The 27,383-nt window shown below is 43.4% G+C and overlaps 1 protein-coding gene across 3 annotated transcripts in view; it reads left to right on the forward strand.

Moving 5' to 3' along the window:
- The window catches only part of NPAS2 (neuronal PAS domain protein 2), a 151,252-nt gene that overhangs the window by 66,960 nt on the left and 56,909 nt on the right, over positions 1–27,383 (forward strand). For all 3 annotated transcript variants that reach the window (XM_032840348.1, XM_032840349.1, XM_032840350.1), the window contains exons 2-3: positions 4,145–4,198; positions 23,639–23,787. In XM_032840348.1, coding sequence (XP_032696239.1) covers positions 4,167–4,198; positions 23,639–23,787 — 181 coding nt within the window. In that variant the 5' untranslated portion in view covers positions 4,145–4,166. The remainder of the gene's footprint in view (positions 1–4,144; positions 4,199–23,638; positions 23,788–27,383) is intronic.

Consider the following 27,383-nt stretch of genomic DNA (forward strand, 5'->3'; position numbering starts at 1 on the left):
AGAATGAGCCGCTGGAACTCTCACATGCTCCTGGTGCAAAAGTAAATTGTACGTTCACTTTGGAAAACAGTTGGCACTTTTTAATAAACTAAGCATGCCGCTACGCTATGATACAATAGTTGCACTCTGAGATATAAACACCCAAGAGAACGAGCACTTGAGACTTGAGTGTAACTTATACTGGTGATGATAATTTTGACCCCTAGGGCAGGTGGTGTCTGCCAACTTTCTTCTTATAAAGTTGCCCTTCTCCTTTGTAATTAATAAATATATTGAGGGAGATACTTTAAACTATGCAGATATCCTGTCTTCACAAACTGTTGCGTATTAATTTCAGCATCCATCAATGGAGCTTGCCTGCAACAGTTATTACTACGAGGTACTGGTGGTGATTTTCTGTTTCCTATATTCCTTCAACATTTATGAATTGGAGTTCTTCTGTAAGGGAGATCTGCCCGCCCACCAAGTGCCCCTTTATTTATTTGTTTAATTATTTGGACTCATGAATAGTTTCTTCTTTGGGTTATAATCTATCATTACTGATTTTGTGGCTTAAATAGTTCCAAGGATCTTCTCTGCTAGGCTCTCTTTCCTCAGCCTCTCATCATTATCATGTTATTATTTCTTGAGTGTTTAGTTCCTAGAGGCATGTGCCTATCCTTCAAATGTGGGGAAATGTAAATGTTTTGAAAGACTCCAAATAGTTTGTGTTCCAGAAAATCCAAGAAACCCAGAACTGAAAGAGCCTCTCAGGAATGAACATTACTGGCATGCTGGGTATCCTTCCTGTCCCCCTCCAAGCCTCTCCACCCTTCTCTCTGCACCCGGAGTTCCCCCACACTGACGATGTCATGGGCCCCCCGCCTCAGCCTTCTGGGTGGTGTAGCCAATAGGAGACACCAGCGGGAGATGGGACAGGTGGAGAGGGAGGTGAGGTATTCATTCCCTTGACTTCTCTCTTAATGAAAAGTTTTCTTCAGGCTGGCTGCATCCTTCCACCAAATGCCCCCTCCCCTCTATGATACACTCCTTCCAGGTCTAGGAACCTATTTCCCTCTGGTCCCTTCACCGTGGGAGGTGTTAACAGCTTGTCTGATACCAATCCTAGGTAACCATGCCATCTCTCTCGGTTCCCCTAGACCCCACCCACACCTTTGTAACAAAGTCTCATTTTCTGTTGGGATTTTGACCAGTAGATCTCATAAATGTGTAAGGCACTTAGAATATGTGGTTGTCCTGAGTAAAGATTCTGTAGCTTCCCTCCATTGTCCACTCTGGGGGTTGATCACATCAACAGTTATTTTCCCAGCCCCAGACAGAATCTTCTCTGCCTTCATTTAAGCTCCTTTTTCTCTTCCTTGGCTGTGTGGTTGTAAAAAAAAAAAAAAAAAAAAAAAATCACTGCTCAAAATCCTCATTGCAAACTGTGCAATTGAGAAGAGTGGTTGCCGCCTCTTAAACTTCTCAGCTGTTCTTTTAACCAGAGTTCACAGAAAAAGAATTTCTGTCTTTTGCACCCCACCCCCCGCCCGATCCTGTGTACCTTTGGGCCCTGTCTAGCTCCTCCACATCCTGAAATAAGAGGATGGCTCAAAAATACAGGGGTGGGGGGTACAGCCGTGTTCATAGAGGCACCACTTATGATAATCAGAAGGTAGAGGCAGCTCAGTGTGCATGGATGGATGACTGGGTAAATAAAAGTGATAGAAACACAGTGGACTGTTATTCAGCCTTAAAAAGGAAGAAAATCCCCATAGACGCTATGACATGATAAACCTCAAGGACATTACGCTAACACTGAAATAAGCTTGCCACAGAAGGAAAAATACCGAATGATTCCAGTTATAGGAGGGGCGTGGAGTGGTCAGATGCAGAAAGTAGAGTGGTGGCCCCCCGGGGCCTGGGGGAGAGGGAATGGGGAGTTAGTGATTGAAGGACACAGAGTTGCAGTTTTGCAAGATGAAAGGGTTTCTGGAGCTGGGGTGATGGTTTCACAACAGTGTGAATGCACTTAACCCCTGAACTGTCCACTTAAAAGTGACACATTTTATGTAATGTGTATTTCACTGCAGTTTCTTTAGTACAAAAAAATAACAACAGAAAACAACCATGGAGGGGCCCCTGGGTGGCTCAATAGGTTAAACATCAGCCTTGCCTTCGGCTCAGGTCATGATCTCAGAGTCTTGGAATGAGGCTCCCTGGTCAGCAGAGTGTCTGCCTCTCTCTCTCCCTCTGCCCCTCCCCCACCACCCATGCTTTCTCTCTCTCTCTCTCTCATAAAGGGAGGTTATGGGAGACAATAGGCTCAGTAGGCGTGGAGCTCCCATTCCCCCAGGGAACTTGGCTTAGGTGACTTCTCTTCACACAGGTGCAGTTGAGCAGAATAGTGTAGACAGGGATCACGTGAGAAGAATCAGGCAAGGAAATGGGAGGGACAAGGAAGAAGTGAAGTAGGTGTAGGTTATCAAGGCTTCATGGATTCAGGAAATGTTTAAGGACCAACAAATATAAAACAGAGAAGATGGGGTTGATAAAGAACAGCTATTAGTTACTTGTAAATTTTCACCAATGACTAAGCAATCCCAGTAATCACGGTAACCCCAGGATTCCGGAACTTCAGGAAATCAGCGTGAAGCCCACATCCTTCCCATGAACATGCTCTGTCTTGGGGGGACCCTGGTGAAGGGCTTGGCTTGTCTGGGCCCTCACTCATGCCCTGGACACATGCGTAGCGGACACTTTCCTGGAAGCACAGACCTAGCACCATGTTTTTCGTGTCTTAGAACTTTGACCAGATTCCATCTGGAAAACATTAAGCACATGCCCATTTGCAGATGTGGTAACCCATCTTAACTATGACACAAGCCTCCACTGTTGAATGGTATGTCTCACAAAGCTATCCTTAAAACATGGTGGCCGTTGACTGAATGGAGTGGGTGTGTAAACAGAGCGTAAGCTTTGGAACTACAGAATTCTCCCACCTCCTCCAGTTCCCACCCGTCCCAGTGCACCCAGTGCACGTACCAAACCAAAATCACAAAACCAGATTATCTTAGACAAAGATTCATTTGCCCCATTAAAACGTATCTACCCCTTGAAGTTTCGAGAGTGTTAATGTATTTGCAAAGTGTCGGGTTTTGAGTTCTGAGTTCAGACCCTCTGAGAACAGAGGCATGTGGGCAATGGTGACTCAGCTCTTCCGGGGTCCCCACCCTTATCCCAGTCACTCTGCTTGCTCGGCCACCATAGGCTTCACCTCCATTCCCCTGCGGGCTCTGGCCTCATGGACACCCAGAGATTGTTTCTGCTCGGAGGGCTGGCTGGAGGAGGCCCACCCCAGACAGGACCCTGGGAAGAGTGTGAATAAAATAAGGAGTCCGAGCCATGGCTCTGAGGCGTAAAGACTCACACGCCTGCGTGTGGCAGAGGAACCTGGATCTATAGGGCTTAAGACATCCAGCCAGCTGTCTGGGAGAGTGCAGGCTCTGGGCGGTGAGGTAGTCTCTGATGACTTCGGGCTGCAAGAACATTCCTGGATTGTTACTTAATTTTTTGCATCTGTGCGCCTCAACTGTCTAGGGAAGTATAAATGCCTTAAAGGAAGGATTAGGGCGCTGTTTTTTCCTGGCTGCATGTAAGAGGGGTTTGTGTATTTGAATGAACAGATATATAAATGATGTCTGTGCTTTCCACTGTCATGGGCACCTTGCAGGTTTAAGATCTGGGATAAACAGATAGTTTCTTGAGCTGGGTCTAGACAATGGCTGTCAAAGTGTGATCTGGGGACCCCTGGGGAGGTCAAAACAACTTTCCTAACAGTAACACATTATTTGCCTTTTTTACTCTCGTGTATATACAGTGAACATTTCTAGAAGCTCTTTGACTTCTGATAACTGCGTGGCTCTGACATCTAACGGAATGAGTGCTTGCATATTTAAAATTTCTCAGTTTGAACCTGCATACACAAGAGCTCTGCGGTGTCCTCAGTCATTGTTGAGAGTGTAGAGGGTTTTGCTGGAACCCAAATTTTGAGAAGCTCTGGGCTCAGGCTTGTAGGTTAGATAAGAACAAAGTGATGATACCCAGACAGACCTGTAAGAAAGGTCTAGAAGCAGAACAATAATCATCTGTTCTTTTTTTGCAGGAAAAACTGCATAGAAAATCTAATGGATGAAGATGAGAAAGACAGGGCAAAGAGGTAAGAAAGAGTGGGTTTCATGCCTCGGCCTGTTCCCTGTGGTCTGCCAGGCTTCAGAGTGTTTGTCCTCACTCAGTATGGATGAGAACACCGGCAAGACAGGCCGCTGGGGGACAGGCTCTTGGTATCCACTGTCCTTGAAATACTGCAGTGCTCTACTTAAAAAAAAAAAAAAGACATGTAGACCAGCTCCCTCGATTTTGTTCCTTATCATGAAGTTCCTCATTGTCTGGGACTTGCCAAGTGGTTTATATTTTTCACACGTTTGTGTATGAAGCCTTTCAGAAGCCACTGGTTACCGCTTTCCCAGCACAGACACTGCTTGGTAAGGCAGCCTGGCCAGGCATGTCTGGGTTCAAATCCTGGCCCCACTGTGGGAGCTGTCCGGCTTTGGACAATAACAGGGATCATCCTTCCCACACACTGAGCACGTAGTAATCATCCTTGCGCACTAAGTCTTCCATATACCCGGTCCCAGTTTCTTCATCGGCACTTGGAGATCCCATATCTTATTAACTTATGGGGTTGGCCAGAAATCCTAGCTTGGTAGCTGGTGTGTCAGAGCTGTTATAACCCTATCCTTGCTTATTCCTACACTGGGTATTTATTGAACTCCTACTGTGTGTGGAGTCATGGAGTTGATAGTTTGAAGGTAAAGAGCCCTCAAATGTTCTCAATATCACACAGTTCACCCCCAGGAGCAGTTACTATACTAGGCTTCAGGGCAATAAAGATGACATGAGGAGGACACAGGTGAATGGAGGTGGTTGGTAGGTGACGACAGACCATTAGGCTGCAGGTGACAGACCTGGCAGTAGAGTGTACTCTCCAGGGAAAGCCTTCACTCAGGCCTGAGGACAAGCCTTCTTCCTCCGGTCTCATCTTTCTGCTCCCGCCACTGTGTGTGTGTGTGTGTGTGTGTGTGTGTGTGTGTGTGTGTGTGTGTTGGGTCCCCAGTCCTCTGTGGCAGGCTCTCAGACAGCTGCAGAGCTGAAAGCTTTGCCTGCTTCCCTTCATAGGACTGACGGCCTCGTTGTCACTTGAATCCTCCAGCTGCAATGGTGGGCCCTCAGAGGTCCCCTAGTTTGGCATCCACCTTCCATGGCACCTGTTGGGGGGAAAGGGTGGCAGGCATGGGAACAGCAAATCCCCGGCCACTCCAGACCTGCCCGCCGTGAATCGCAGGGCACAAGGGGAATCTGCATTGCTTGTCAATTCCCCAAGTATTTCCTTACAGAACAATCAGGGAGCCACAGAAATGGCTAGAGGTTTAGGTGAAACGGGGTGGGCCCAGAGCCGAGATGGTTGGAACTGGAAGGTCAGGACTGGCTGTTCACCATACACTTATCTCTGCCAGTCCATGTTCGAAACTTTTCTCAGGGCGCCCGGCTGGTGCACTTGGTAGAGTGTCTGACTCTCAGTTTCGGCTCAGGTCATGACCTCAGGGTCCTGAGTTGGACCCCATGTTGGACTCTGCGCTCAGGGCGGAGTCTCCTTAAGAGTCTGTCTCCTTCTCCCTCTGCCCCTCCCGCTCATGCTCTTTCTCTCTCTAAAATAAATAAAATCTTTTTAAAAAAAAGGAAAAGAAAATGTTCTCTAACAAAAATCTACATAGACAACAATTCAAGCAACACCCCAGTTTATTCTGAAGTAACACGCCCTCCCTTGGCATGGGGAACAGGGCTCCCCACAGCGGTGCTTCTCAGACCTTAAGCCACAACCTCCGAAGGTCACAGAATCCGTGGTGTCCCAACTAACAAGTGGATGAACAGACCAGCCAAGAGCAGATGAACATGGAATCCCCCTGCCCTCCGTCATGGGCAGGCTAGCTTCCAGTTCTTTCCTCCACGTGTTTGGCCTCTTGGTCCCCTCGCAGGTAGCCATGGAGTAGGCTCAGAGGTGGACACCAGCCCTGTCCCAGCTCGTGAATTCCAGCACACCCTCCCCTCTCTCAGCTACCGCCTTCTCACCCACAACATCAGGCAGTCATTTCTGCCCTGCCCTCCTCCAGGCTGATTTTGGGAATCAGCCACAAAATACACAGAGAAGCTCTCGTGTGTGTAGGCACGTACGTGTGCACGTATGTTAATCATCACATGTATGTGAAAATGCAGAACAATTTCATACATTGACAGGGTATTCTTGTTAGCATCACGAAAAGCTCAGCAGCGATGGTCAGTGGTCACGGACTGCTTCCTGGATGCCCTAACCCTTTGATGTTAAGTCCTTTTCTGTGCATTCTCTCACAGCATCTCAACATTCCTTTGAGGCGTGTTTCCCTGTTATGCCCATTCTATGGATGAGGGAACTAAGGCTCAGTACCTGCACACATCCAGGACAGTGAGGCTGCTGGCCAGCCTTCACCCCCTCTTGACCTCAGAGGGGGAACAGGTCTAGAATGTTTGGTAATACTCAGATCCGTTTGCCAGAACACCAGAAATAACACCAGAAATAATATCCCTCATAACACTTGGAAAAAACCGGGACAAAAGGACCACAATCCTAAGATTATCTGCATTTCAAAACCTCTACTTCTAGCAGGCTCTGTAGCAGCATGAGAGGCCCTTCCCCTAACCCCACCTGGAGGTCTGATAGGAACAGTTTGCACTCACATGATTTTTTGTGTGTGTGTGAGATTAGAAATGCTCGGCTTCAGCTCAAAACCGTCATTGTCTCCAGAAAACACGCGCTCCGTTGGGCAAGTTTTCCAAAGCTTTAGGGGATTCCTGGTTTGTTTGGATTGTTTGATCAAGTGTTATAAACCAGGATACAGTTCCGCTTTCTTCTGTGAATTCCCACGCAAATCCGGGGAGTTTTGAGTGCCCGTTGTATGTCAGAACTGATTGCTGGGTTTTTTTTGTTTTGTTTTGTTTTGTTTTGAGAGGAAAAATGCAAAAACGCGGGCCTTGAACTTAAAAAAGGGAACAGTTTGATGGAGAGACATTTGGAACCCCCGGATAACGAGGTTCCCAGTGGATCATTTTGTGGTCCAGTCATACACCTGCTTTTCTAATTCTGGTGTGACGTAGTTTTGTGGTGTGTGTGTGTCTGTGTGTGTGAGTGTGGTCATCCAGGAAGCAGTGGGCAGGAAGTGCACAGCTTAAAATGAGACAGGCCTGCCTTTGACTCCTGACACTTTTACTTTCTGTCCTCAGATGAGCTACTACACTTCTCTTCACTGCACTTTCTTCCTTTGTGAAATGGGGCTGATGATAGTAGCAGCCTCTTGGTAGGGTTCTGGCAGGAATTAAAGGAACACTGGAGAGGACACGGGGCTAATAAGGAACACTAAGGTGTCCAGAGCCCTCACTGTGTGCCTGCAGCATTTTGCAGGCGTGACCTCTGTGATCTTCACAGCAACCCCACAATCTCGGTTATTATTGGCCTCATTTTACAGCCGAGAAAGCTGAGGCGTGGGATCACACAGCCAGTCAGTGGCAGGCAAGGATTCAAATTCAGGCATTATTCCGAGTCTGGGCTCCTAACAACTTCCCATGACAGTCAGTAAATGGAAGCCTTTTGGGTGACCACGTGCCCAAGGGGTAGGGGGCAGAGAGTCCCATAGGAATCCTGGCTTTCCAAAGAGAGCCGGTGTCTGTAACTTGGCAGTATTGTAAAGTACGGCTTCCCTCATTTCTTGAGAGAACGGAACACTAAGAAGAAACTCGTTGGTGATGGACTCTTCCTTCTGTCCCATATTAAGTGATTAGTTCATCAGCATTCATTAAAGTGACATCATCTCCTACCAGCTGCGAAGTTTTGTTTCCATTACTGCGTATGTTTTTGTCACAGGAGGGAAGACGCGTAGTGAGATTAGAGCCGTTGCTGCCTTTTATTAATAAGAATGAAGAGTGTCAGGCAGAAGGAGCCATTTCTTGGCGATCTCATTACAGCGAATGCTGGTTTGCACACACAAGCTGAAGTCAGGCAAGAGGGAGATCCAGGACGGCATCCGAGAAGCCCATACATGCACGTTCGCAGAAGCCAGCGTTGCAGAAGGAAACGCCTCAGTTGCTGGGAGGCTGCTCATTTCTCCTGGTTTCCCCAGGGGTAATTTATCAATGTGGATTGACTGAGACCATTAAGTCACCCTCCGGTCCTTATTTGTTACCTAAGTAATACACTAAACAAGTGGAAGAAAATGAGGAGGCTATGCAACATTACCCTGCCCTCAGAGGGCTTCGGGGAAGCTGGAGAGGCATTCTGGAAAACAAGCATAAAGGAAGAGATGTATCCTGCAGGGTCCGTGTTGAGCAGAGCTGAGGTGATGATCGGAGTTCATAAGCTCTCTTTCTCAGCCAAGTGCTCTTGCGTGGAGAGGAATATGGTTAAGAGGAGGAGACTGGCCTCATTTTATTGTTTCATTGCTCTGGATGTAAATTCTGTATGTCTGAAAGGAAAAGCTGGTCTGATCCATGAAGGTTGTAGCCCACTTGGAGAACTCCAAGTGGGAGTTCTCCTGATGCCCCTGGGTGCAGTCTCGGTGCAGAATGAAAAGCCTGGCCCTCCTCATGATGGCTTGATGTTTCCAGCTGGAGCCGATCATACTAATTTTGCTGGGATTTTCCTTCACAGGCTCTTGACTGGGGAGTTATGCACATCATCGTAAGCCCCAACACAGGGAGGAAAAAATGGCAGGAAGGAATGTTTGAGACTTCCTTTCTGTTTGTTTTGTTTGGTGATTAAGGCATTAGCAGGCCTTGCAAGAACGTAGATATATCAGGACACACCATTCATTCATATTACCCTGTAATTTCCAGATGAGTGATTCTGTATTCCAAACAAAGGGAAAAAGTAGAACCATACTCGCAGGCAGAATGCTAATTCTGACTGTGGCCCAGTAAACAGCAGAATGGAAAAGGGGCCTCCCTCTGTTTGGGGCTCTTGGCTTCGACCCTGGTGGGGTACTTTGGTCGGCTAAGAAGAATTGTCAGAAGGAGAATTGTGTGCCTGGTAGGCTTAGAAACTTGGGAAAGCCCTAGCCTAGGGACACCCAGAACCCCTCTGGGAGCATCTGAGGCAAAGAGGAATTCACTAAAAGCCCTTTCGATCATTTCAATACATTTTAAGTTGAAAAAGGATGGTCTGAAGTCTGCCATTTTGAACATGCTCCTTTTCTGCAGGAAAAGCTAAATATTCCTTTGAGAATTTCAGTGACAAGTTCCTAAGGCTTGCTCCCGTGAAATTCTCCCTGTGTGACCGTTAAGTAAGAATCACCAGAAAATTAGGCCAGTTTCCCATTTGGGCCTCGACATTTTCCGATAACTCTGGTTAAGAGTAAAGATGTCCCTGTTACATCTCAGGAGAAAAGAATAGCACCAGCTGAGCTCCACAAACTCTTCACCAATCAAAATAGACTCCAGAATTCTCCAGGAGATGAGGCCAACACCAGCCTAACCCATCTAGCACCATGTGGGGTGACTTCTGTCTCCACACATCCAGGTGATATTCGCTCCTTGAACCGAGCTCCTGAGCTCAGTGGTGTCCCCAGCCCCCACGGTTTGGGGGTGGAGGAGGGCTGCCCGACTCATGGACATGAGCAGGTGTGTACCTGTCCCAAGGACCCAGGCCTGGGCCCAGGAGAGGTCTGCAATGACCTTAAATGGACCTTGCTTTATGACAGAGTTTCCAAGAATGGTAAACACTAATCTGAAGAAATGCCCCCCAATATAAGTTTGGGCCATACTGTCTACTTTTTCATCCCTTTTGGAGAGTGTCAGGGCTCCTTAGCCCATTCAAAATACTAAGATGGCAATTAGCAAATAACCCAAAGTCTGTTCTATTTTAGGTAACTGTGAATTTTAAAAATTATCTAGAAAAAAAAAACAAACCCAGATTAGTAACAACAAAATAAACTTCTCTGGCCATAGTCCTTCTTTTTTCTCTAAATAATTCTTCATGATTTTCCATGGAATACGCTTTGCCCAATACTGTCTTTTATCAACTTTATTCCCATCATTGTTGCACATTTTCTTACATATGAAAAAACACCAAAACAACATTTGAAAAACAGTGAAATGTTTAAAAAAAAGTCAACAAAGCTCATTCATAACCATTGCTACTTAGAGCCATTGTTAATATTCTGACGTATTTCCCATCTAGTTTATCTACAGTGCCCTTCAAATTTTAAGAGGAATCCTCTTCTAAGGTCTTTGTTCATGCGGCTGATCAGCCCCTAACTGATCAGCCCCTAACTGATTCTTCATGGAAGTTAACCTTTCGTGGATACAACTATCTTACTGTGGAGGATATTGGATCCTTCCTCAACCACTCCCTGTGTTTCAAGTTCCCCAAAACCTTTTGTGGAGACTTCAAAAAAAGAAGTGTAAGACCCAATCCTGATAAACCTTTGCAGACAAGTTCATTTTGCTCGTTTATAATTCTCGGGTTTGAAAGACTAAGTCTTCATGCTGATCGGTTTCTGTCTCATCCTATAATGTGAAATTAGTTGGCCCAGTTTCGATACTCCAGAATTCCTGGTCTAGAAGGATTCTTGGGCATCACCCAGCCATTGCCTTAGGCATTAACTCTTCCTGCGTATCTGTTGTTGTGTAACAAACCTCTCCAGAATGGAAAGATGAGAGTGACAGCATTCATTTGCCCATGGACCTTCAGCTGGGGTGGGGCCTGGGCAGGGAATGCTCTTCCCTGTGGTCTCGGCTAGAGCAGCTCAAAGATGCTGGGCTGGAGGGGCGCCCGGGGGGCTTGGTCGGTTGAGCATTCACTCTTGGTTTCTGTTGGGGTTGTAATGGCATGGGTCATGGGATAGAGCCTGCCTCACCCTGTGTGCTCAGCGGGGAGTCTGCTTAAGATTCTCTTCCTCTTCTCCCCCCACCCCGCCACGCATGCACACATGCACACATCTCTCTTTCTCTCTAAGATAAATAAATAAATCTTAAAAAAAAAAAAAAGATGGTAAGCTGCAACCACCCAAAGACATGCTTTCTTCCATAGCTAGTGGTTGATGTAGGCTGTCAGCTGGGACTGTGGCTTTCCACGTGGAAGTGGCTTCCTCACAACAGGTAACTGGGTTCCAGGGCATCATGCATGGGCGAGAAAGCCACAAGGGAGCTGTGTGTCCTCCTACTACCTGGCCTTGGAAGTCAAGCATTTCCCTTGTGCTATGTTCGGTTCTCTAGACGCAAGTCACCGAAGTCAGCCAGCCCAACTCAGGGAAGGGGGGTTTAGAACTCATCTTCTGATAGAGAAGGAATTTCAGAAAATTTTTTATAATTCTCTGGTTTAAAATCACCATATCACTGTCCTCACTATTTTATAAAAGGAACCTAAGGCCTGTGGAGGTGGGAATGCGTTGCCCACTCTCTTTAGGCTTAAGTGGCAGAACCAGGACGAGAACTCACATTTTCTGGAAATTTGTCTAATGCTCCTTCAGCTAAGCTGTACCATCCTGATTCTCTGCTACCCCAACCACTCTTTAACTTCCAGAGGTACCTGTAAGTATGAAACTAATATACCTCATAAATTGCCTTTCGCATTGTCCCCATGGAGACTCTCTGTAGGAAAAAGTCACTCTACATAGAACTGCATACTTATAGACCTACTGTTAAACCTTTTACTCGAAAACCCAGCTGCTCTTGGCAGCAAGGGCAACCCACCAGTGCTTCTGTCACCAGTTCTGGCCACTGCCTTCCAACTTTATTGGGTAGCATTTGATTTTTTCAGCTTTTACTCCATTTGGCCAACCACGTGTGATTCAGAGAAGCATCTTGTTTTTCCCTCATCGACATGTTCTATCTATTCAGTTAACAGAACTAGACTTGTGGGGGGCAGTTTAAAAGATGGCATCCTTGGGATTAAACATCAGGAAGGGATCCTAGTATGGAAGTGTGTCTGGTGTTACAGATACTGTCTCTCTAGATGCTGGAGAGGCTTAAGCAGAAGATGCCCACCAGCCCAACCTATCTGCACATGAAGTAGGTTAAAAGGAAGAGTCCCCTCGTGATGATAGTAATTTTTTTCCTCTTTTCACCGACTTTATCTTTATTCTTGATCTAGTTCACAGATCAGAAGTTCTGATACAATGATTTTTCATTTCTTCCCTTTAGGGAAACCCAGGATTTTGGGTCACATATAAAATGTAACTGCACCACTGTTGTGTGCCTTTGTGAATTTAGAGAGGGCCAAGGACACAAACCTATAAGAGCGTGTTTACATTCAGCTGCCTGCCCAAACTCCCTATCCCTGCCGTGGGGCCTCTCCTAGGAGGATAGGACATGAGCATCTTCCTTCCTGGCCTGTGCCATAAGCGTCTCAAAAGGACCTGCTCCCCACCTAGCTACAGCTAAGTGGTTGAGTGTAAAGCCCAGTCTTGCACACTAAATATCCACATCTGTGATCATCTCCTCACCAAGGAGGGGAGAGAAACCTTGAGCATGGTTTATATAATATGCCTCATGAAATCCCCTGCAACAGAAGGACCTTCAAGTTTCCAACTATCGGAGAAATGAAAGAGGGGTGTGTTTGTGTGTGTCCATGTGTGTATATATGTGTGTTCCCCTTCCACAATACCTGAGCTTGGAACCATGGTCCTCTCCCACCTTCCTTTCCACAGTGCCTCTCCTTCCTTAAGTCCTCTTGATATACCATAAGCAAGGTCACCTTGTAAGAATGCAGGCTGCTGTGCTAAATCTCACGTAGCTCCTGAACAGCAGGTACAATAACCCTATGTAATTCCAGAGCTCTGGGAGCCTACACCTATCTCCCTCACCCCGTGTGCCCTAGCCGGGCCAGTGTGGATGCCCAAGTTACCCTCAATGGGTAGGAAGAGTAGTTTGATTGATTTAGTAAACTCCATGTTTATATGCAATATAGTTTCCTTTTGATACTTTTTTAATGTTAGATCACATCAAAGTGACACACTCATGCCAATGTCCATAACCCAACCACCCTCTCCCTACCCCCTGCCCCCAGCAACCCTCAGTTTGTTTTATGAGATTAAGAGTCTCTTATGGTTTGTCTCCCTCCCGATCCCATCTTGTTTCATTTATTCTTTTCCTACCCCCCGAACTCCCCAAGTTGCTTCTCCACTTCCTCATATCAGGGAGATCATATGATAGTTGTCTTTCTCTGATTGACTTATTTCGCTAAGCATAATACCCTCTAGTTCCATCCACATCGTCACAAATGGCAAGATTGCATTTCTTTTGATGCTGCATAGTATTCCATAGTATATATATACCACATCTTCTTTATGCATCCATCTGTTGATGGACAGCTAGGTTCTTTCCATAGTTTGGCTATTGTGGACATTGCTGCTATAAACATTTGGGTGCACGTGCCCCTTCGGACCACTACATTTGTATCTTTAGGGTAAATACCCAGTAGTGCAATTGCTGGGTCATAGGGTAGCTCTATTTTCAACTTTTTGAGGAACCTCCATGCTGTTTTCCAGAGTGGTTGCACCAGCTTGCATTCCCACCAACAGTGTAGGAGGGTTCCCCTTTCTCTGCATCCTCACCAGCATCTGTCATTTCCTGACTTGTTAATTTTAGCCATTCTTACTGGTGTGAGGTTGTATCTCATTGTAGTTTTGATTTGTATTTCCCTGATGCTGAGTGATGTGGAGCACTTTTTCATGTGTCTGTTGGCCATCTGGATGTCTTCTTTGCAGAAATGTCTGTTCATATGCTCTGCCCATTTCTTGATTGGATTATTTAAGAACCAGCTTTCTGACCAGAGGAACAAAAAGGGAGCTATGGGAACCAAAAAAATATTGGGCAGAAATCTGAGAAGAAGTAGCTCAGGGAAGTGACCATATAAAGAGGGTTATGAGATCTGAGCTCACCACCAAACTGAATATGCATGGGTCTGACCTTAATGTACCATAGCCTTTCAGATCTGAACTGCAGGACAAACCAACACCCAAGATCCAAGACCAGCTACATAGGACAAATCTAAATAGCACCATGGATTTCTTATCAGAAACCATGGAAGCCATCTGGTAGTGACACAGTATTTTTTTAAAAGTTGAAGGAAAGGAAACATTAGCCCAGATTTCTAGATCCAGTAGAAATATCCATGAGAAATGAAGGTCAGTGAAGACATTTTCAAATGGAAAAACAAAAACAAAAACAAAAACAAAAAACAGGGTGCCTGGGTGGCTCAGTGGGTTAAGCCTCTGCCTTCAGCTCAGGTCATGGTCTCAGGGTCCTGGGATGGAGTCCTGCATCAGGCTATCTGCACAGCGGGAAGCCTACTTCCCCCCTTCTCTCTGCCTGCCTCTGTGATCTCTGTCTGTCAAATAAATAAAGAAAAATTTTTAATTAAAAAAAAAAATCACTAAAAGTTTTTTTGTCAGTAGACCTGCTCTGAAAGAATTTCTAAGGAAGTTTTTCTAACAGAAAGGAAATGATACCAGATGGAAGCTTGGGATAAGAGATATAGATGAAGAGTAACAGAAATGATAAATATCTGGCTACATAGAATAGATAGTCTGACATTTGGGAAAAGTAACATAATCTGACATGATTCAGCATACATAGATATCATGCATAAGATAACTACAACATGAAGTGAGGGAGGATATAGGGAACTAAATGGAATAAAGTTTCTGCATTCTACTTGAAATGGTAAAATAGTCTACATTGGCCCTGAAATGATAAGTTTTTATATTGTAATCCATAGAGTGATTACTAGACACTATACAAGGAACTGTAGTAAATAAAAACATGATAGACTAAAATGAAATACTTTTTAAATTAAATAAATTAAAATGAAATAAACAATCCAAAAGAAGGCAAGATAAGAGAAATAGAAAACAACAACAAAAAACAAAGAATGAAAATAAAACAAAACAGAAAACAGTAAAATGGTACACCTAAATCCAAACATATAATCCCACGAACTCTAAGTGATCTAAACATGCCAACTAAAAGAGAGTGTCAGAATGAATTTCTTTAATGACTTAACCATATGCTGTTCACAAAGTATTTGCTTAAAATATGATATAATAGGCTCAAAGTAAAACTGTGGGAAATGATGTACCACACAAACATTGATGAAAAGACAGCCAGAGTGATTGTATTAATATAAAATATAAAATAAAGTAGATTTCAGAGCAAAAATTTACCAGGAATAAAGAGTGGCATACATAATGATAGTTTACCAAGAACACATAACAATTCTGAATGTGTATACACCTAACAACAGAGCTCCAAAATGCATGAAGCACAGCATAAGGAACTGAAATGTGTCTTTAATATGCTTATCAGTAGTAGAACTAGTAGATAGAAATTCAGCAAAGGTTTAGAAGAACTGAAAAACACCATCAACTAACAGGAACTGCTTGACATTTATAGAACACTCCACCAAACAATAGCAGAATACACACTCTTTTTAAGTACACATTGAACACTCGCCAAATCCTGTTTCACAAAATAAATGTAAAGAAGTCTAGATGAATGAAATTAAATACAAACAGAAAGATGGCAAGAACAATATCTCTAAAACTTGGAAATTAACAGTATGGCTTCTAAGTAATTCAGAGGTTAGAGAGGAAGTCTCAAGGAATTTTAGAAAATATTTTGAACTGAACAAAAATTAAAATACCACATATTAAAACTTGTAGGTTGCAGCTAAAGCAGTGCTTAGAGGAAAATCTATAGCATTAAATGGTTATAGTGGAAAAGAGTAAATGTCTCAAATCAATAACTATGCTTCTACCTTAAGAAATTATAAACAGCAGAGCAAAATAAATTCAAAACAAAAAGAAGAATGAAAATTATAAGAGCAGAAATCAATAAGATTGAAAAAACAGAAAAATAATAGAGAAAAACCAAAAGGTGATTTCAAAGAAAACCAATAAGGATGGTAAGCCTTTTGCAAGAGTGACCGAAAAGAAAACACAAATTATCAATAACAGAAATAAAAAAGGAGATATTATTACACACTCTTCAGACATTAAAGGGGCCATAAGAGGATACTATAAACAACTGTATCCATGTAAAGTTGGCAACTTAGATTAGAAGTAAAACTCCTACAAAGTGAAATGGAAAGCCTAAACTGTCCCAAATAAAGAAATTGAATTTGTAGTTAAAAATCTGAAAAAGAAATCTCAGACCCAGATGGTTCCACTGGGAACCATCAAACCATCAATGTTTGAATTCTGCCAAACATTAAAAGAAAAATATCACCAATTCTACACAGTCCTTTCCAGTAAGTTAAGAGGAGGAAATACTTCGTAACTTATTTTCTGAGATTCTCATTACCTGGAGTGGGGGGGGGGGGGGTACAAGAAAAGAAAACTACAGACCAATATCCTTTATGAACACAAATTTAAAAATCCTCAACAAAACATTAACAAGTATATATGTGTGTAATATATACATATATCGTACACATATATGTAAAATACAACATGACCAATTGGAGTTTTATCCAGGGAATGACAGGCTGTTTAGTATTCAAAAACCAGTCATTGTCATCCATCAAGTTATCAGGGTAAAGAAGAAAAACCAAAACCACAAGATCATATTCAATGAAGTAGAAAAAGGTTTTGACAGAATTCAACTTGTATTTTTGTTATAAACTCCCAGAAAACTAGGAATAGGAGAGAATTTCCTTATCCTGATAAAGGACATTTACATAAAACCTACAGCTGATATACTTACTGGCAAGAGAATGAATGTGTTCCCCTAGGATGGGAAATAAGACAAAGGTGTCTGCTGTCATCACTCCTGTTCAATGTCATACTGCATGTCTTAGCCAAAGCAATAAGACCATAAAAGAAATCAAAGACACATTGACTGGAAAAAGGGAAATAATGCTTCCCTTATTGACAGATGACATGTTTGTATATAGAACATCCCAAGAGACTTAGCAAAACAAATAAACTCCTATAACTAATAAGTGAATTTAGCAAGATCACAGGATACAAGGTCAACACACAAATGAATCACCTTTCTGTAGGCCAACAGTGAACTATTAGAAACTGATATTAAGAACACAATGCCGCTTATAACCAATCCAAAAGAATGAAATACTTGGGTACGAATTGAACAAGACATATGTGAGTTACCTATGTGAAAATTTCAAAATGCTCATAGTAGAAATCAGTGAGACCTGAATAAATGGAAAGATGTCTTGTGTTTATGGCTGGGAGACTCAGCAGAATAAAGATACCAAATTTTCCCAAATTGGTCCATGGATTTAAAGCAATTCCATTCAAAATCCCAACAGAACTCTTTGTAGATATACACAACTAATTGTAAAATGTAATGGAAAGACAGAGAAACTAAAATAGCTTTGAAAAATAATTTTGAAAAAGAGGAACAACTTTATCTGATTAGAAGAATCACATTATCTGATTTTAAGACTTATTATAAAGCTGCAATAATGGAGATAGCATGGTATTGGTGGAGGAATCGATCCAAACATAGGTCAATGAGATAGAATAGAGAATCAAGAACCCAGAAACTGACCCACAGAAATATGACAAACTGATTTTTTACAAAGGTTAAAAGGTAATCCCATGTAGAAATGTCTTTTCTTTCATGGAGTTGACAATTGGACAACGACATACAAACAAACTTCAACCAAAACCTTACATATTATAAAAATAATGAGCTCGAAGTGGATCGTGACACGTGAACTATGTAGAGCTCCAGGAGGAGCATCTCTATGGAGATCTCTATGGTCTCTACAGGAGACCATCTCTATGGCCTGCGGCTGGGCAGAGGGTGCCCAGACCTGACACCAAAACACAATCCACAAAAGAAATAAATTGTGAAATTGGACTTCATCAAAATGAGAAACTTTGATTCTGTGAAAGACACCATTAAGGGAATAAAAAGGCGAGCTGTGAGAAACTAGTGACTAATCGTATGTCGGACAAAAGACTGGTGTCAGAATATGTAAAGGACACCCAGCCCTCAACAGTAAGGAGATAAAAAGCCCAATTTAGAAATGGGCAAAAGACATGAGCAGATGCTTCACCAAAGAAGATATACAGATGGCCAAAAAAAGAGAACATCATTAGCCATTAGATAAATGCAAATTTAAGCCCCAGTGAGATAATACTGCATATCTTTTAGATTAGCTAAATTACAAGTATTGACAATACTAACTCCCCTTGAGGATGTAGAACATCTGGATCCCTCCTACGTGGCTGGTGAGGAGGTAGGATAGTAAAGCCACTGTGGGAAACAACTTGGAAGTTTCTTATGAAGTTAGATGTACATTTTCCATAGGACCCGGATTACTCCTTTTAAAGAGCAGAAAACTTGTGTCCACACCAAAAAAAAAGCCTGTACACAAATGTATACAGCAGCTCTAGTCATAACCACCCAAAAAATGGGAAACAACCTGAATTTCCTTCGCAGGTGAATGGATAGACCAGCTGTGGGACACCCATACGATAGAAAACTGGTGCTCAGCACTAAGAAGGGGCAAGGTGCTGATAGGCACAGTAATCTGAATGAATCCCAAAGGCACTTCTGTGGGTAGAAGAAGCCAGGCTCAGGGATTATGTGCTACATGACATTCCAGAAGAGAGAGCATGGTGATGGAGAACAGGACAGGGGTTGCCTGGGGTTACAGATGTGGAAAGAATGAAGGAGCTTTAGAGGGAACTCTTCTGTCTCTTGGTTGTGATCCTGGTTACACGAATTTACACATGTGTGAAAATTTATAGAACTGTGCACAAAAGAAAAGGTTAAGTTTACTGTACGTTCATTTTGCAAGTAGGACTTTTAAAGGTATGTACCAACAGCATTATTTTTCCTTAGATAAATGAAATTCAGGTGAGGCTCTTTTTGCCTCTGAGCCCCGCTTTCTCCCTGGTGCTTGTCACAGGAGGTTTGGTTAGTACGGAGCCGGGGAGCACAGCCCGCACCCACGCAGGGCACTGTAGTACTGTGCCCAGCCACCCTCACCTCCCTGTCAGTCTCTGCTCACTTACCCCTGAGCAGGGTCCCTCTCCCCTTTCTCCTGATGTCCTGACCTTTTCTCTCTCCCCCAGACTGCCCATCGGTGCCCTGTCCTGAACTCATCCACAAGCCGAGACCAGATTGCCTATACTGGATTCTGGACACTGTGGCTGGCCTCACTCTTTTTGTCCTCTCTCTCACTTTACTTTCCCACATCTCCAACTGTTCTGTCAAAGCTGACAACGCAGCTCTTCCTCGGCTGTCTCCCCACCACCTGCCCTCCAGGCCACCTTGCATCAGCCTCTTCCCTGGATGCTTCCCTGACCCCCTGGCATGGCTGCTCTCCTTCCCTCGTGAATTCCTTTGGCAGTTTGTCTAAACTTCTCACCTAACCCTTAAAACGTTGCCCCTGATGTGTGACTTGCCTCTCTTCCTCTAGACTCTAAGCTTCTTTCAGTTGGCTGTTTTTAGTATTTTCTGCAGTGTTTTTCTGCAGTATTCTTCCCTGAACACAAACATCATCATCATCCCATTAGCATGCAATGCCATTTTTCTGCAGAAGATGTTTAGTTTTTAAGCTATAACCTCAAGCAGCCAGAATTTGTCACTCTTAGTTCTGTGCTCCCAGAGCACTGGTGCATGGCTCCATAACAGATAGCTTTGTGATGGTTCTGGAGGGAGCTGGAGGAGACAGGGGAGTGCACTGCTTCACAGTGCGGGCACACAGGCCAGCCAGCTCCACCACTTCCTGGTCATGTGACTTCAGTGAGTCACACAACATCTCAGTGCCTCAGCTGTTTCATCTGTGAACTGGGAATTAGAGTATCTATCTTCAAGGGTCATTGCGAGGATGAAAGTAATTAATAGAAGTAAAGCATTTAAAATAGTGCCCGTTACATAGTAAGTACCCAACAAATGTTATCGATGGAGCCATTATCCCTTGGGGACCCCAGAAAAGATCACCTGGGGCTTTTTGAGCCCTGCATTCAAAACCAAAGGGCCAGGCTTGTATAGACGTGTATTTAACACACCCACACACATGCGCACGCACACCCATACACACACCCACACACATCTCTGCCCTTCCAACCCTCCTTTCTTTCTCTCCCTCCGTCCTCTCTCTCTTCAATTCAATAAGACAAACAACCCCATTGAAGATTTGAGCAGACATTTCACAAAAGAACATATATGAAACAACATGAAGCATGTGAAGGGGTGTCCAGTGTCATTAGTCATCAGAAAATGCAAACTAAATCAGAAAAATGCAAATTAAAACTACAGTGAGGAAACATCACAATGCCCAAGGTGAGAAGAGACTGACAATACCACATGTTGACAAGTCTGGAGGAGCACAGGCCCTCCTAGGTTGCTGGTGGACACGCAGACATAGTCCAGCCACTTGGCATAACCGCATGGCGGGATCTAATCACAGGGAACATACACTAAGACCTTGACTCAGCAATTTCACACCTATGTATTTACTCAAGAGAAATGTGTGCCCGTGTCTATGTAGAGACATGGATGTCAGTACTCCGATCAGCATTATTCTCCATCCCCCTGAACTGGAAACAACCCCATGGAATACTACTCAGCCGTCAAAAGGAATATTCATGTGTACGACAACACAGATGAATCTCAAAAACCTAATGCTAACTGCACATTCAAGACTATATGCTGTCTGATTCTATTTACATGAAATTCTAAAAATGGCAAAACTAATGTGACAGCAGATCACTGGTTTCCTCTGGCTGTCATCAAGGGGAGATCAACCATAGAGACGCAGGAGAATACCTTTCAGGACAAGGAAACGGTTTGGTCTCTGAGTTTGGGTGGTGGTTACACAATTACCAAAATTCATTGAACCGTACACTTCGAATGGCTGGATTTTACTGAATGTAAATAATGACATGAAGGAAAAATCAAAGCCAGAGGCTGACGAAGGGTCTTTCAGCTGGTTGTCCCAGTGCTTTCTGCGTGGTGTCTCGGGGCTTGCCAAGACGACCTCCTTATCGGAAATAAGGTCATTCGAGGCTCATTTTCTTTCTCTTGCCTCAGAGCCACAGATCCAGCTGACAGTGACCGATTTCCAGTGGGCACCATAGTGTGTCTCAGGCGGAGGCTGACGGAAACAAGCTTGTGTTTCTGTCACTAATGATATAAGCCTTCATCGTATTCTCTGCCAGGCCATGTTGGTTGTCATTACACCCATTGAAGAAGAGAACAGAGTAATAATGAGCTGGGTGTTATCGGCTCACCAATAATTTATAATGGGCAAACTAGGACAGGAGCAGAGCTTTTTTTGGCTAAGAAGGCTCATGTCATTCTTTCAAATCTAGGCCAAAAAATTATTTATAATGCATAGACAGTCACTCGGAAAGTTAAAAGGTTCCTTTCTTCTCTCCTATGTGTTTGAACATAATGCTTTTTACCCTAGACTCGCAAAAGCTACTTTAGTGTGTTCCTTGGACACCTGCATTCAGTCTGTGACTCTGAGAAGACATATATGAGGGTGGTTACTTGGCTAGGAATGAGGCCTTTGTAGGAACCCCTTAAGGGCGTCAGGTCCTCCCCCAAATCCAAGAAGGTTAGGAATGAGGGAAAAGTCAGGAAAAGGAGATGGTTATGTATGGGTGGTGATCACACACTTGAGGTAAGCTTTGAAGAATTGCCTCAGGTATTATCAGGGAAGAACCCAAACCGAGATATAATCACAAAGGACAACTTGCCAACGTGTGTGTTGAATTAAAGGCAGGTCGTGTGTCCTTAGTAGAGACAAGCAGGGTGGTTATGGCCCTGTGACATCTGAGAAGAGGATATTTGCCCTGTGTCCCTATATTTGCAGGGGCTGTTTGGGGAAGCAGAATCTTTATTGAAACTGATACTTGTCAGTATGGATACCGACCCCAAGGGAGGTGCAGCCCTCTGATGGGAATTTGCTGAACTGTCACAAGCCACCAGCACCCTGTCCTGACTGTACATTGGCCAGTAGCCTCCTGATAAGTGATCAGCTGCCCTGGGCCCCTTGATGCCAGGCCCCAGGGTGCCAAGAGCAGCGGGTAGACCAGTTCAATGGGCCCCGCAGCTGAGGCCCCTGTCCTCCCAGTGAGCTGACTGTGGAACAAGTCCATCCTGGATGAAATGAGGAAGGTGGGTCCACTTTCGATCACCTTCCATTAAAGTGACTGTTGATGAGGGGCTAGTCCCATGGGGTAGAGAGCCAGCCCCTGGGTCTGTGGTGTGTCGTTAAAGATCAAGACCTCTAGAGTGGTGCTGCTTCCCAGGGCAAGGGTAGGCTTCCTGCAACACATGCTCCTTGTTTGACTATCTATAGAACGGCCCATATAGCTGTGTTTTCCTGTTCCAGTTCCTGAGGACTCCAGGCTTGCTCAGAGGTCCCCTCCCCTCAAGCCAAGTGGCTCTACTTTGATCTCTGTGTAGATGTGTGGTGTAGTGTGTCATTTTTAAAATAGACTTTATTTTTTTTTAGAGTAGGTGTAAGTTCACAGAAAAACCGAGCAGAAGGTACAGAGAGTTCCTATATATCCCCTGTCCCTGTGTACGGACAGCCTCCCCATTACCAACAGCCCCCAGTGGATACAGTGGATGAACCCACGCTGACACATCACTACCCCCAGAGTCCACACTTGACATCAGCACCCACTCTTGGTGTTGGATATTGTGTGAGTTTGGCCAAATGTAAGATAATGTGGATCCACCATGATCATATCATACAAGGCATTTCACTGCCCTAAAAACCCTCTGTACCCCACCTATTTATCCATCCCCAGCCCACTGATCTTTTCACTGTCTCCATAGTTTTGCCTTTTCCAGAATGTCATATAGTTGGAACCTGTGCAGTATGTAGCCTTTTCAGATTGGCTTCTTAAGTATTATGCATATAAGGCTCCTCTATGTCATCTTGTCAAAGGTTCATCTGCTTAGCAGCTTGACAGCCATACGCGCTCTCTGTCATACGTTGGCCCCAGGTCGAGCACGGTTTTGCAGTCATTTTTGTGTGGGATGTGCCTTTTCTCCCCACAGGATGATGAGCTCTGGGGCAGAGGCCAGGACATATGCCCTGTGTGGCACAGCTCTCTGCCAGACACTCAGGGCACCTGGCTTACCCTTGTAACTTGATGCTGAGGGCTGCATGCTCTGGGGTGGAGGGGACATGGTTAGAGCCTAGGGAAGGGCTATCAGAGCAAAACCCTGTGGGCTGCAGCCGTGTACACAGCATGTCATTTACTCTCTGAAGTTTAAAGCTCCATGAAGTCAGAGCAAGCAGCATCTGGCAACAGAGCTAATCTGTGTAAGATTTTTGCATCTGAGTCAGAACTTGCTTATTAACACTGTCTGTCTTTGTGGCCAAGAATCTGGCAAAACATTTTTTTGTCCCCGTTACCCAACTCTGAAATGTGGCAAACATTACTTTCCCTGAAAGGGTTCTGATAAGATGATCACAACAGAACACACTCCAATGGAAAGTACCTCCATTTCATAATAAAGCCTTTATGGAGTGGAATGTTCCAGTAACCTGTGTGTTCTGTGTTTACAGAGCTTCTCGAAACAAGTCTGAGAAGAAGCGTCGGGACCAGTTCAATGTTCTCATCAAAGAACTTAGCTCCATGCTCCCTGGCAATACGCGGAAAATGGACAAAACCACCGTGCTGGAAAAGGTCATTGGATTTTTGCAGAAACACAATGGTAAAGGTTACATTTTCCTCCATTTTTATTCCATTCCTGCCCTTTTTTTGGTGATGACTGCATCAAGCTGGTGTTCTGCTTGGCTCTCTCTTTCCAGCAAAGCCCAATCTCATCAGTCACGGGCTTCCTCTTGCAAAGGCACTCCACCCTCTTTAATATCCCACCTCCAGCAGGTTTGGGAACGGACACTCCTCCCAAGTTGCTTTATTAGCCAGAGGAGAGAATCCAAAGCAGCCTCACAGGTAACACCCAGCCTAAGTGGAGTGACGTTAACCGTGGGAATGTCTTGATTAAAAATGTCTGCAGAAAGCACTTTTCATTCAGCTCGGAAGACGAGTAATGCCCAAGAATTCATTTTCCAAATGAATTCTTCCACCAAAGTGGACTGGTTTCTCCACCCCCCGCCCTGCCATGGCCCCTGAACTCTCCGGCCTTCTGAGGTACGCCATGGGAAAAATACACTGAAAATCACGAATTTACTTACTTTAACTCCATTTTTTTGATTAAGAGATAATTCACATGCTATAAAATTCGCCATTTTAAAGTTTATAATTCAGTGGTTTTAAGTGTATCCAAAAGGCTGTGCCACCGTTAATACTAATTTTCTCATCCTATAAGGTGGTCACTGCCCATTTCCCCTCCCTCCAAATCCTGACAATCATTCAACTACTTTCGCTCCCTCTAGATTTGCCTAGTCTAGGCATTTCATACAAATGGAACCATCCAGTATGTGGTCCTTGGTTTCTGGCTTCTTTCACTTAGCATTCATATTTTAGCAAGCACTTGTGTTTTACTCCACATTATGTCCAATAATATCTATTGTATGGATATACCACATTCTGCTTAGTCACGTATTAGTTCATGGCTTTTGGGTTGTTTCTACTCTTTAACCAGTATGAATAATGCTTCATGTATGGTTCTTTGCATGGTTATATATTTTCAGTTCTCTTGGACTTATTTCTAGGATTAGAATTACTCAGTCCAGTGGTAACTCAAGTTCAACTTTTTGAGGAACTGCAAACTGGTTTCTGTAGCAGCTGGACAGTTTTATACTCCCAGAAGCCATATATAAGGGTTTCAATTTCTCCACATCCTCACCAATGCTTGTTATTGTCTGATATGTGTGTGTGTGTGTGTGTGTGTGTGTGTGTGTGGTGTTTATTATTGCCTTCCTAAGGAGTATGAAGCAATTATCTCATTATGGTTTGATTTGCATTTCCCGAAACATTAATAGTGTTGAGCTTTTCATGAACTTAGTGGCCATTCACATATCTTCTTTAGAGAAATGTCTATTCAAATCCTTTGTCCATGGTTTAATTGGATTATCTATCTTTTTGTTGCTGAGTTGTAAGAGTTCTTCATATATTCTGGATACTAGACCCTTATCAGATATATAATTTGCAAATATTTCCCCCCAGTCTCTGGGTTGCCTTTCACTTTTTTACCGATGTCCTTTGACACACAAACGTTTCCAAGTTTGAAGCCCAATTATCTTTTTTTGTAGTGCTTGTTTATGTGTATCTTAGGTATCTTATCTAAGAAACCATTGTCTAATCTAAACATACGAATATTTGCATCACCTATGTTTTCTTCTAAGAGTTTTTTAGTTTTAAGCCGTAGATTAAGTATCAAGCATATAAGCTATAGGGTGAGCATTTAGGTATTTGATCCATTTTGAGTTATTTTTTGTACAAGGTGTAAGACAGGGAGTTGAAATTCATCCTTTTGCATGTTGATATTCAATTATCCCAGCATTCCTTTCTTTTTAAAAGCTTTTTAATACTTACAGAAAATATACAAATAATAACTTTACAATCGAATTATTTATCACACTGTATATTAGTAAACACAGCTAGGAATCCAACACCAAGCTCGGTAAGTACAAGCTTCTCCAGTAGATGCCCCTTCCTTCCTATTACCTCTGCTTTTGCCAGAAGTAATCTCTATTTTGACTTCTAATACTAGAGTTGGGCTATTGGGACCTTATTCAGATGGAATCATAAGATTATAAACACCATGTTTATGTGGTTAATCTGTTCTTCCATTGTTGTGGCTGGTTCATTTTCATGGGTATATAGTATTCCATAATATGAAGTTACCACTTGACTCTATCCTTGAACTTAAGTCTTTCTCAAATCACCCTCTCTCCCTTTTACCTTTAAACCCTTTACCTCTTAGCACTGACCACCCTACCCTGCTGCTCGCCTATTGATGGTACCAAAAATAAATAAATAAATAAATTGGAGAGGGGTTAAGAGGGTTCAGTAGATATTAACAAGCAAGAAGAGTAGAATTCTCTTTTTTTCCCCTTAACCATGACACCAAACATAATAAAGTCAGAAATGTCAGGTTACTGAGGAGATAATTATGATTCTTCTGTGCTTACAGTGATGCTTCTCTTTCATAGAACATTTTCCTAGACAAGATGATTTCATGGAAGAGGGCACAGCTAGGACATTAGAAAGTTTCATTATACTTTCTATTCTTTGATTGATTCTTTAATAATTGTATATACCTATTAAAAAGATGACAGTAATGATATATCTTCCTTTTTTCTTCCAAAGCTGCCCAGGGGAGTGTAGAGAATATGTTAATTGCTTTTGTTAAAAGTCAGGGAAGAATAATCAAGCGGATTGGAATAAAGTGTTGCAGCAGTATTCGACTGCCCCAGTAATTTAATCAGAATGGTTATGTTTCCTAAATGATGATTTGGCTAAGTGAAATAGCAGGTTGGTTCGATTACTAAGATATTTTGCACAAATTACTCAAACTAGGTCAGTGCCACTGAGAAGCAGGACAGCTGTTAAATAGGACAGCTGGGATCAAGTTCATCAGTGTGACATTTATGCTGGGCTCTGTCCGCTGCAGAATTACAGAATTGTCAAATCGGGACCTGGAAAGAATCAGTCAGCAGAAATGCGGCCTCCTAACACCAGGAGCGTCCATCTCTACTTCACCTTTTTTATAAGACTAAGGCCGACTGTGCACAGCCCCCTCAAAGGCAACCCTGATCACCTGTGGATCTCACTCATCCTCTGTGATTTTACATTCCAAAGAGAGCAGAAAATTCATCAAAGATTTTATGGAGAAATACAGCAGTTAGACCAAAATTTGGATTAAATCAAAAATAAAAACAAACAATAACTTCAGTTATAATCCAAGTGGACGTGAACTCCACAAGCATTCACAGTAGAGCAGAGAATGCCATGGTCAGCATCTATTCAGGGCTCCCTGCGAGCCGGGCAGGCATTGTTCTAAGGGTTCTTGTATAGGAACACATGTGAGCTTCACAGCTGCTCGCCTGAGTTAATATTATTTCACAAGTGAGACAACCAAGACACAGAGATGTTAGGCCACTCACCCAAGTTAGACTGCCAGCGTGGTGAGGAATCTATACAAGGTGGTCTGCCTCCAGATGCCAAGTTTTTAATACTACTCTCTCTCTTTCTATCAAATAAATAAACAAAATCTTAAAAAAAATGGAGGATCAATCGAAGGAAAAACAAATATGCCTGATACAGCATTTGAGCCATCTGTAATAATCTTATCAGAGACATTTTAGTAATAAAACAAAATACACTTTCAAAAATGTGAAA

Source organism: Lontra canadensis, unplaced genomic scaffold (genome assembly GCF_010015895.1).
Source record: "Lontra canadensis isolate GAN:19392208 unplaced genomic scaffold, GSC_riverotter_1.0 scaffold112, whole genome shotgun sequence".
Taxonomy (NCBI): domain Eukaryota; kingdom Metazoa; phylum Chordata; class Mammalia; order Carnivora; family Mustelidae; genus Lontra; species Lontra canadensis.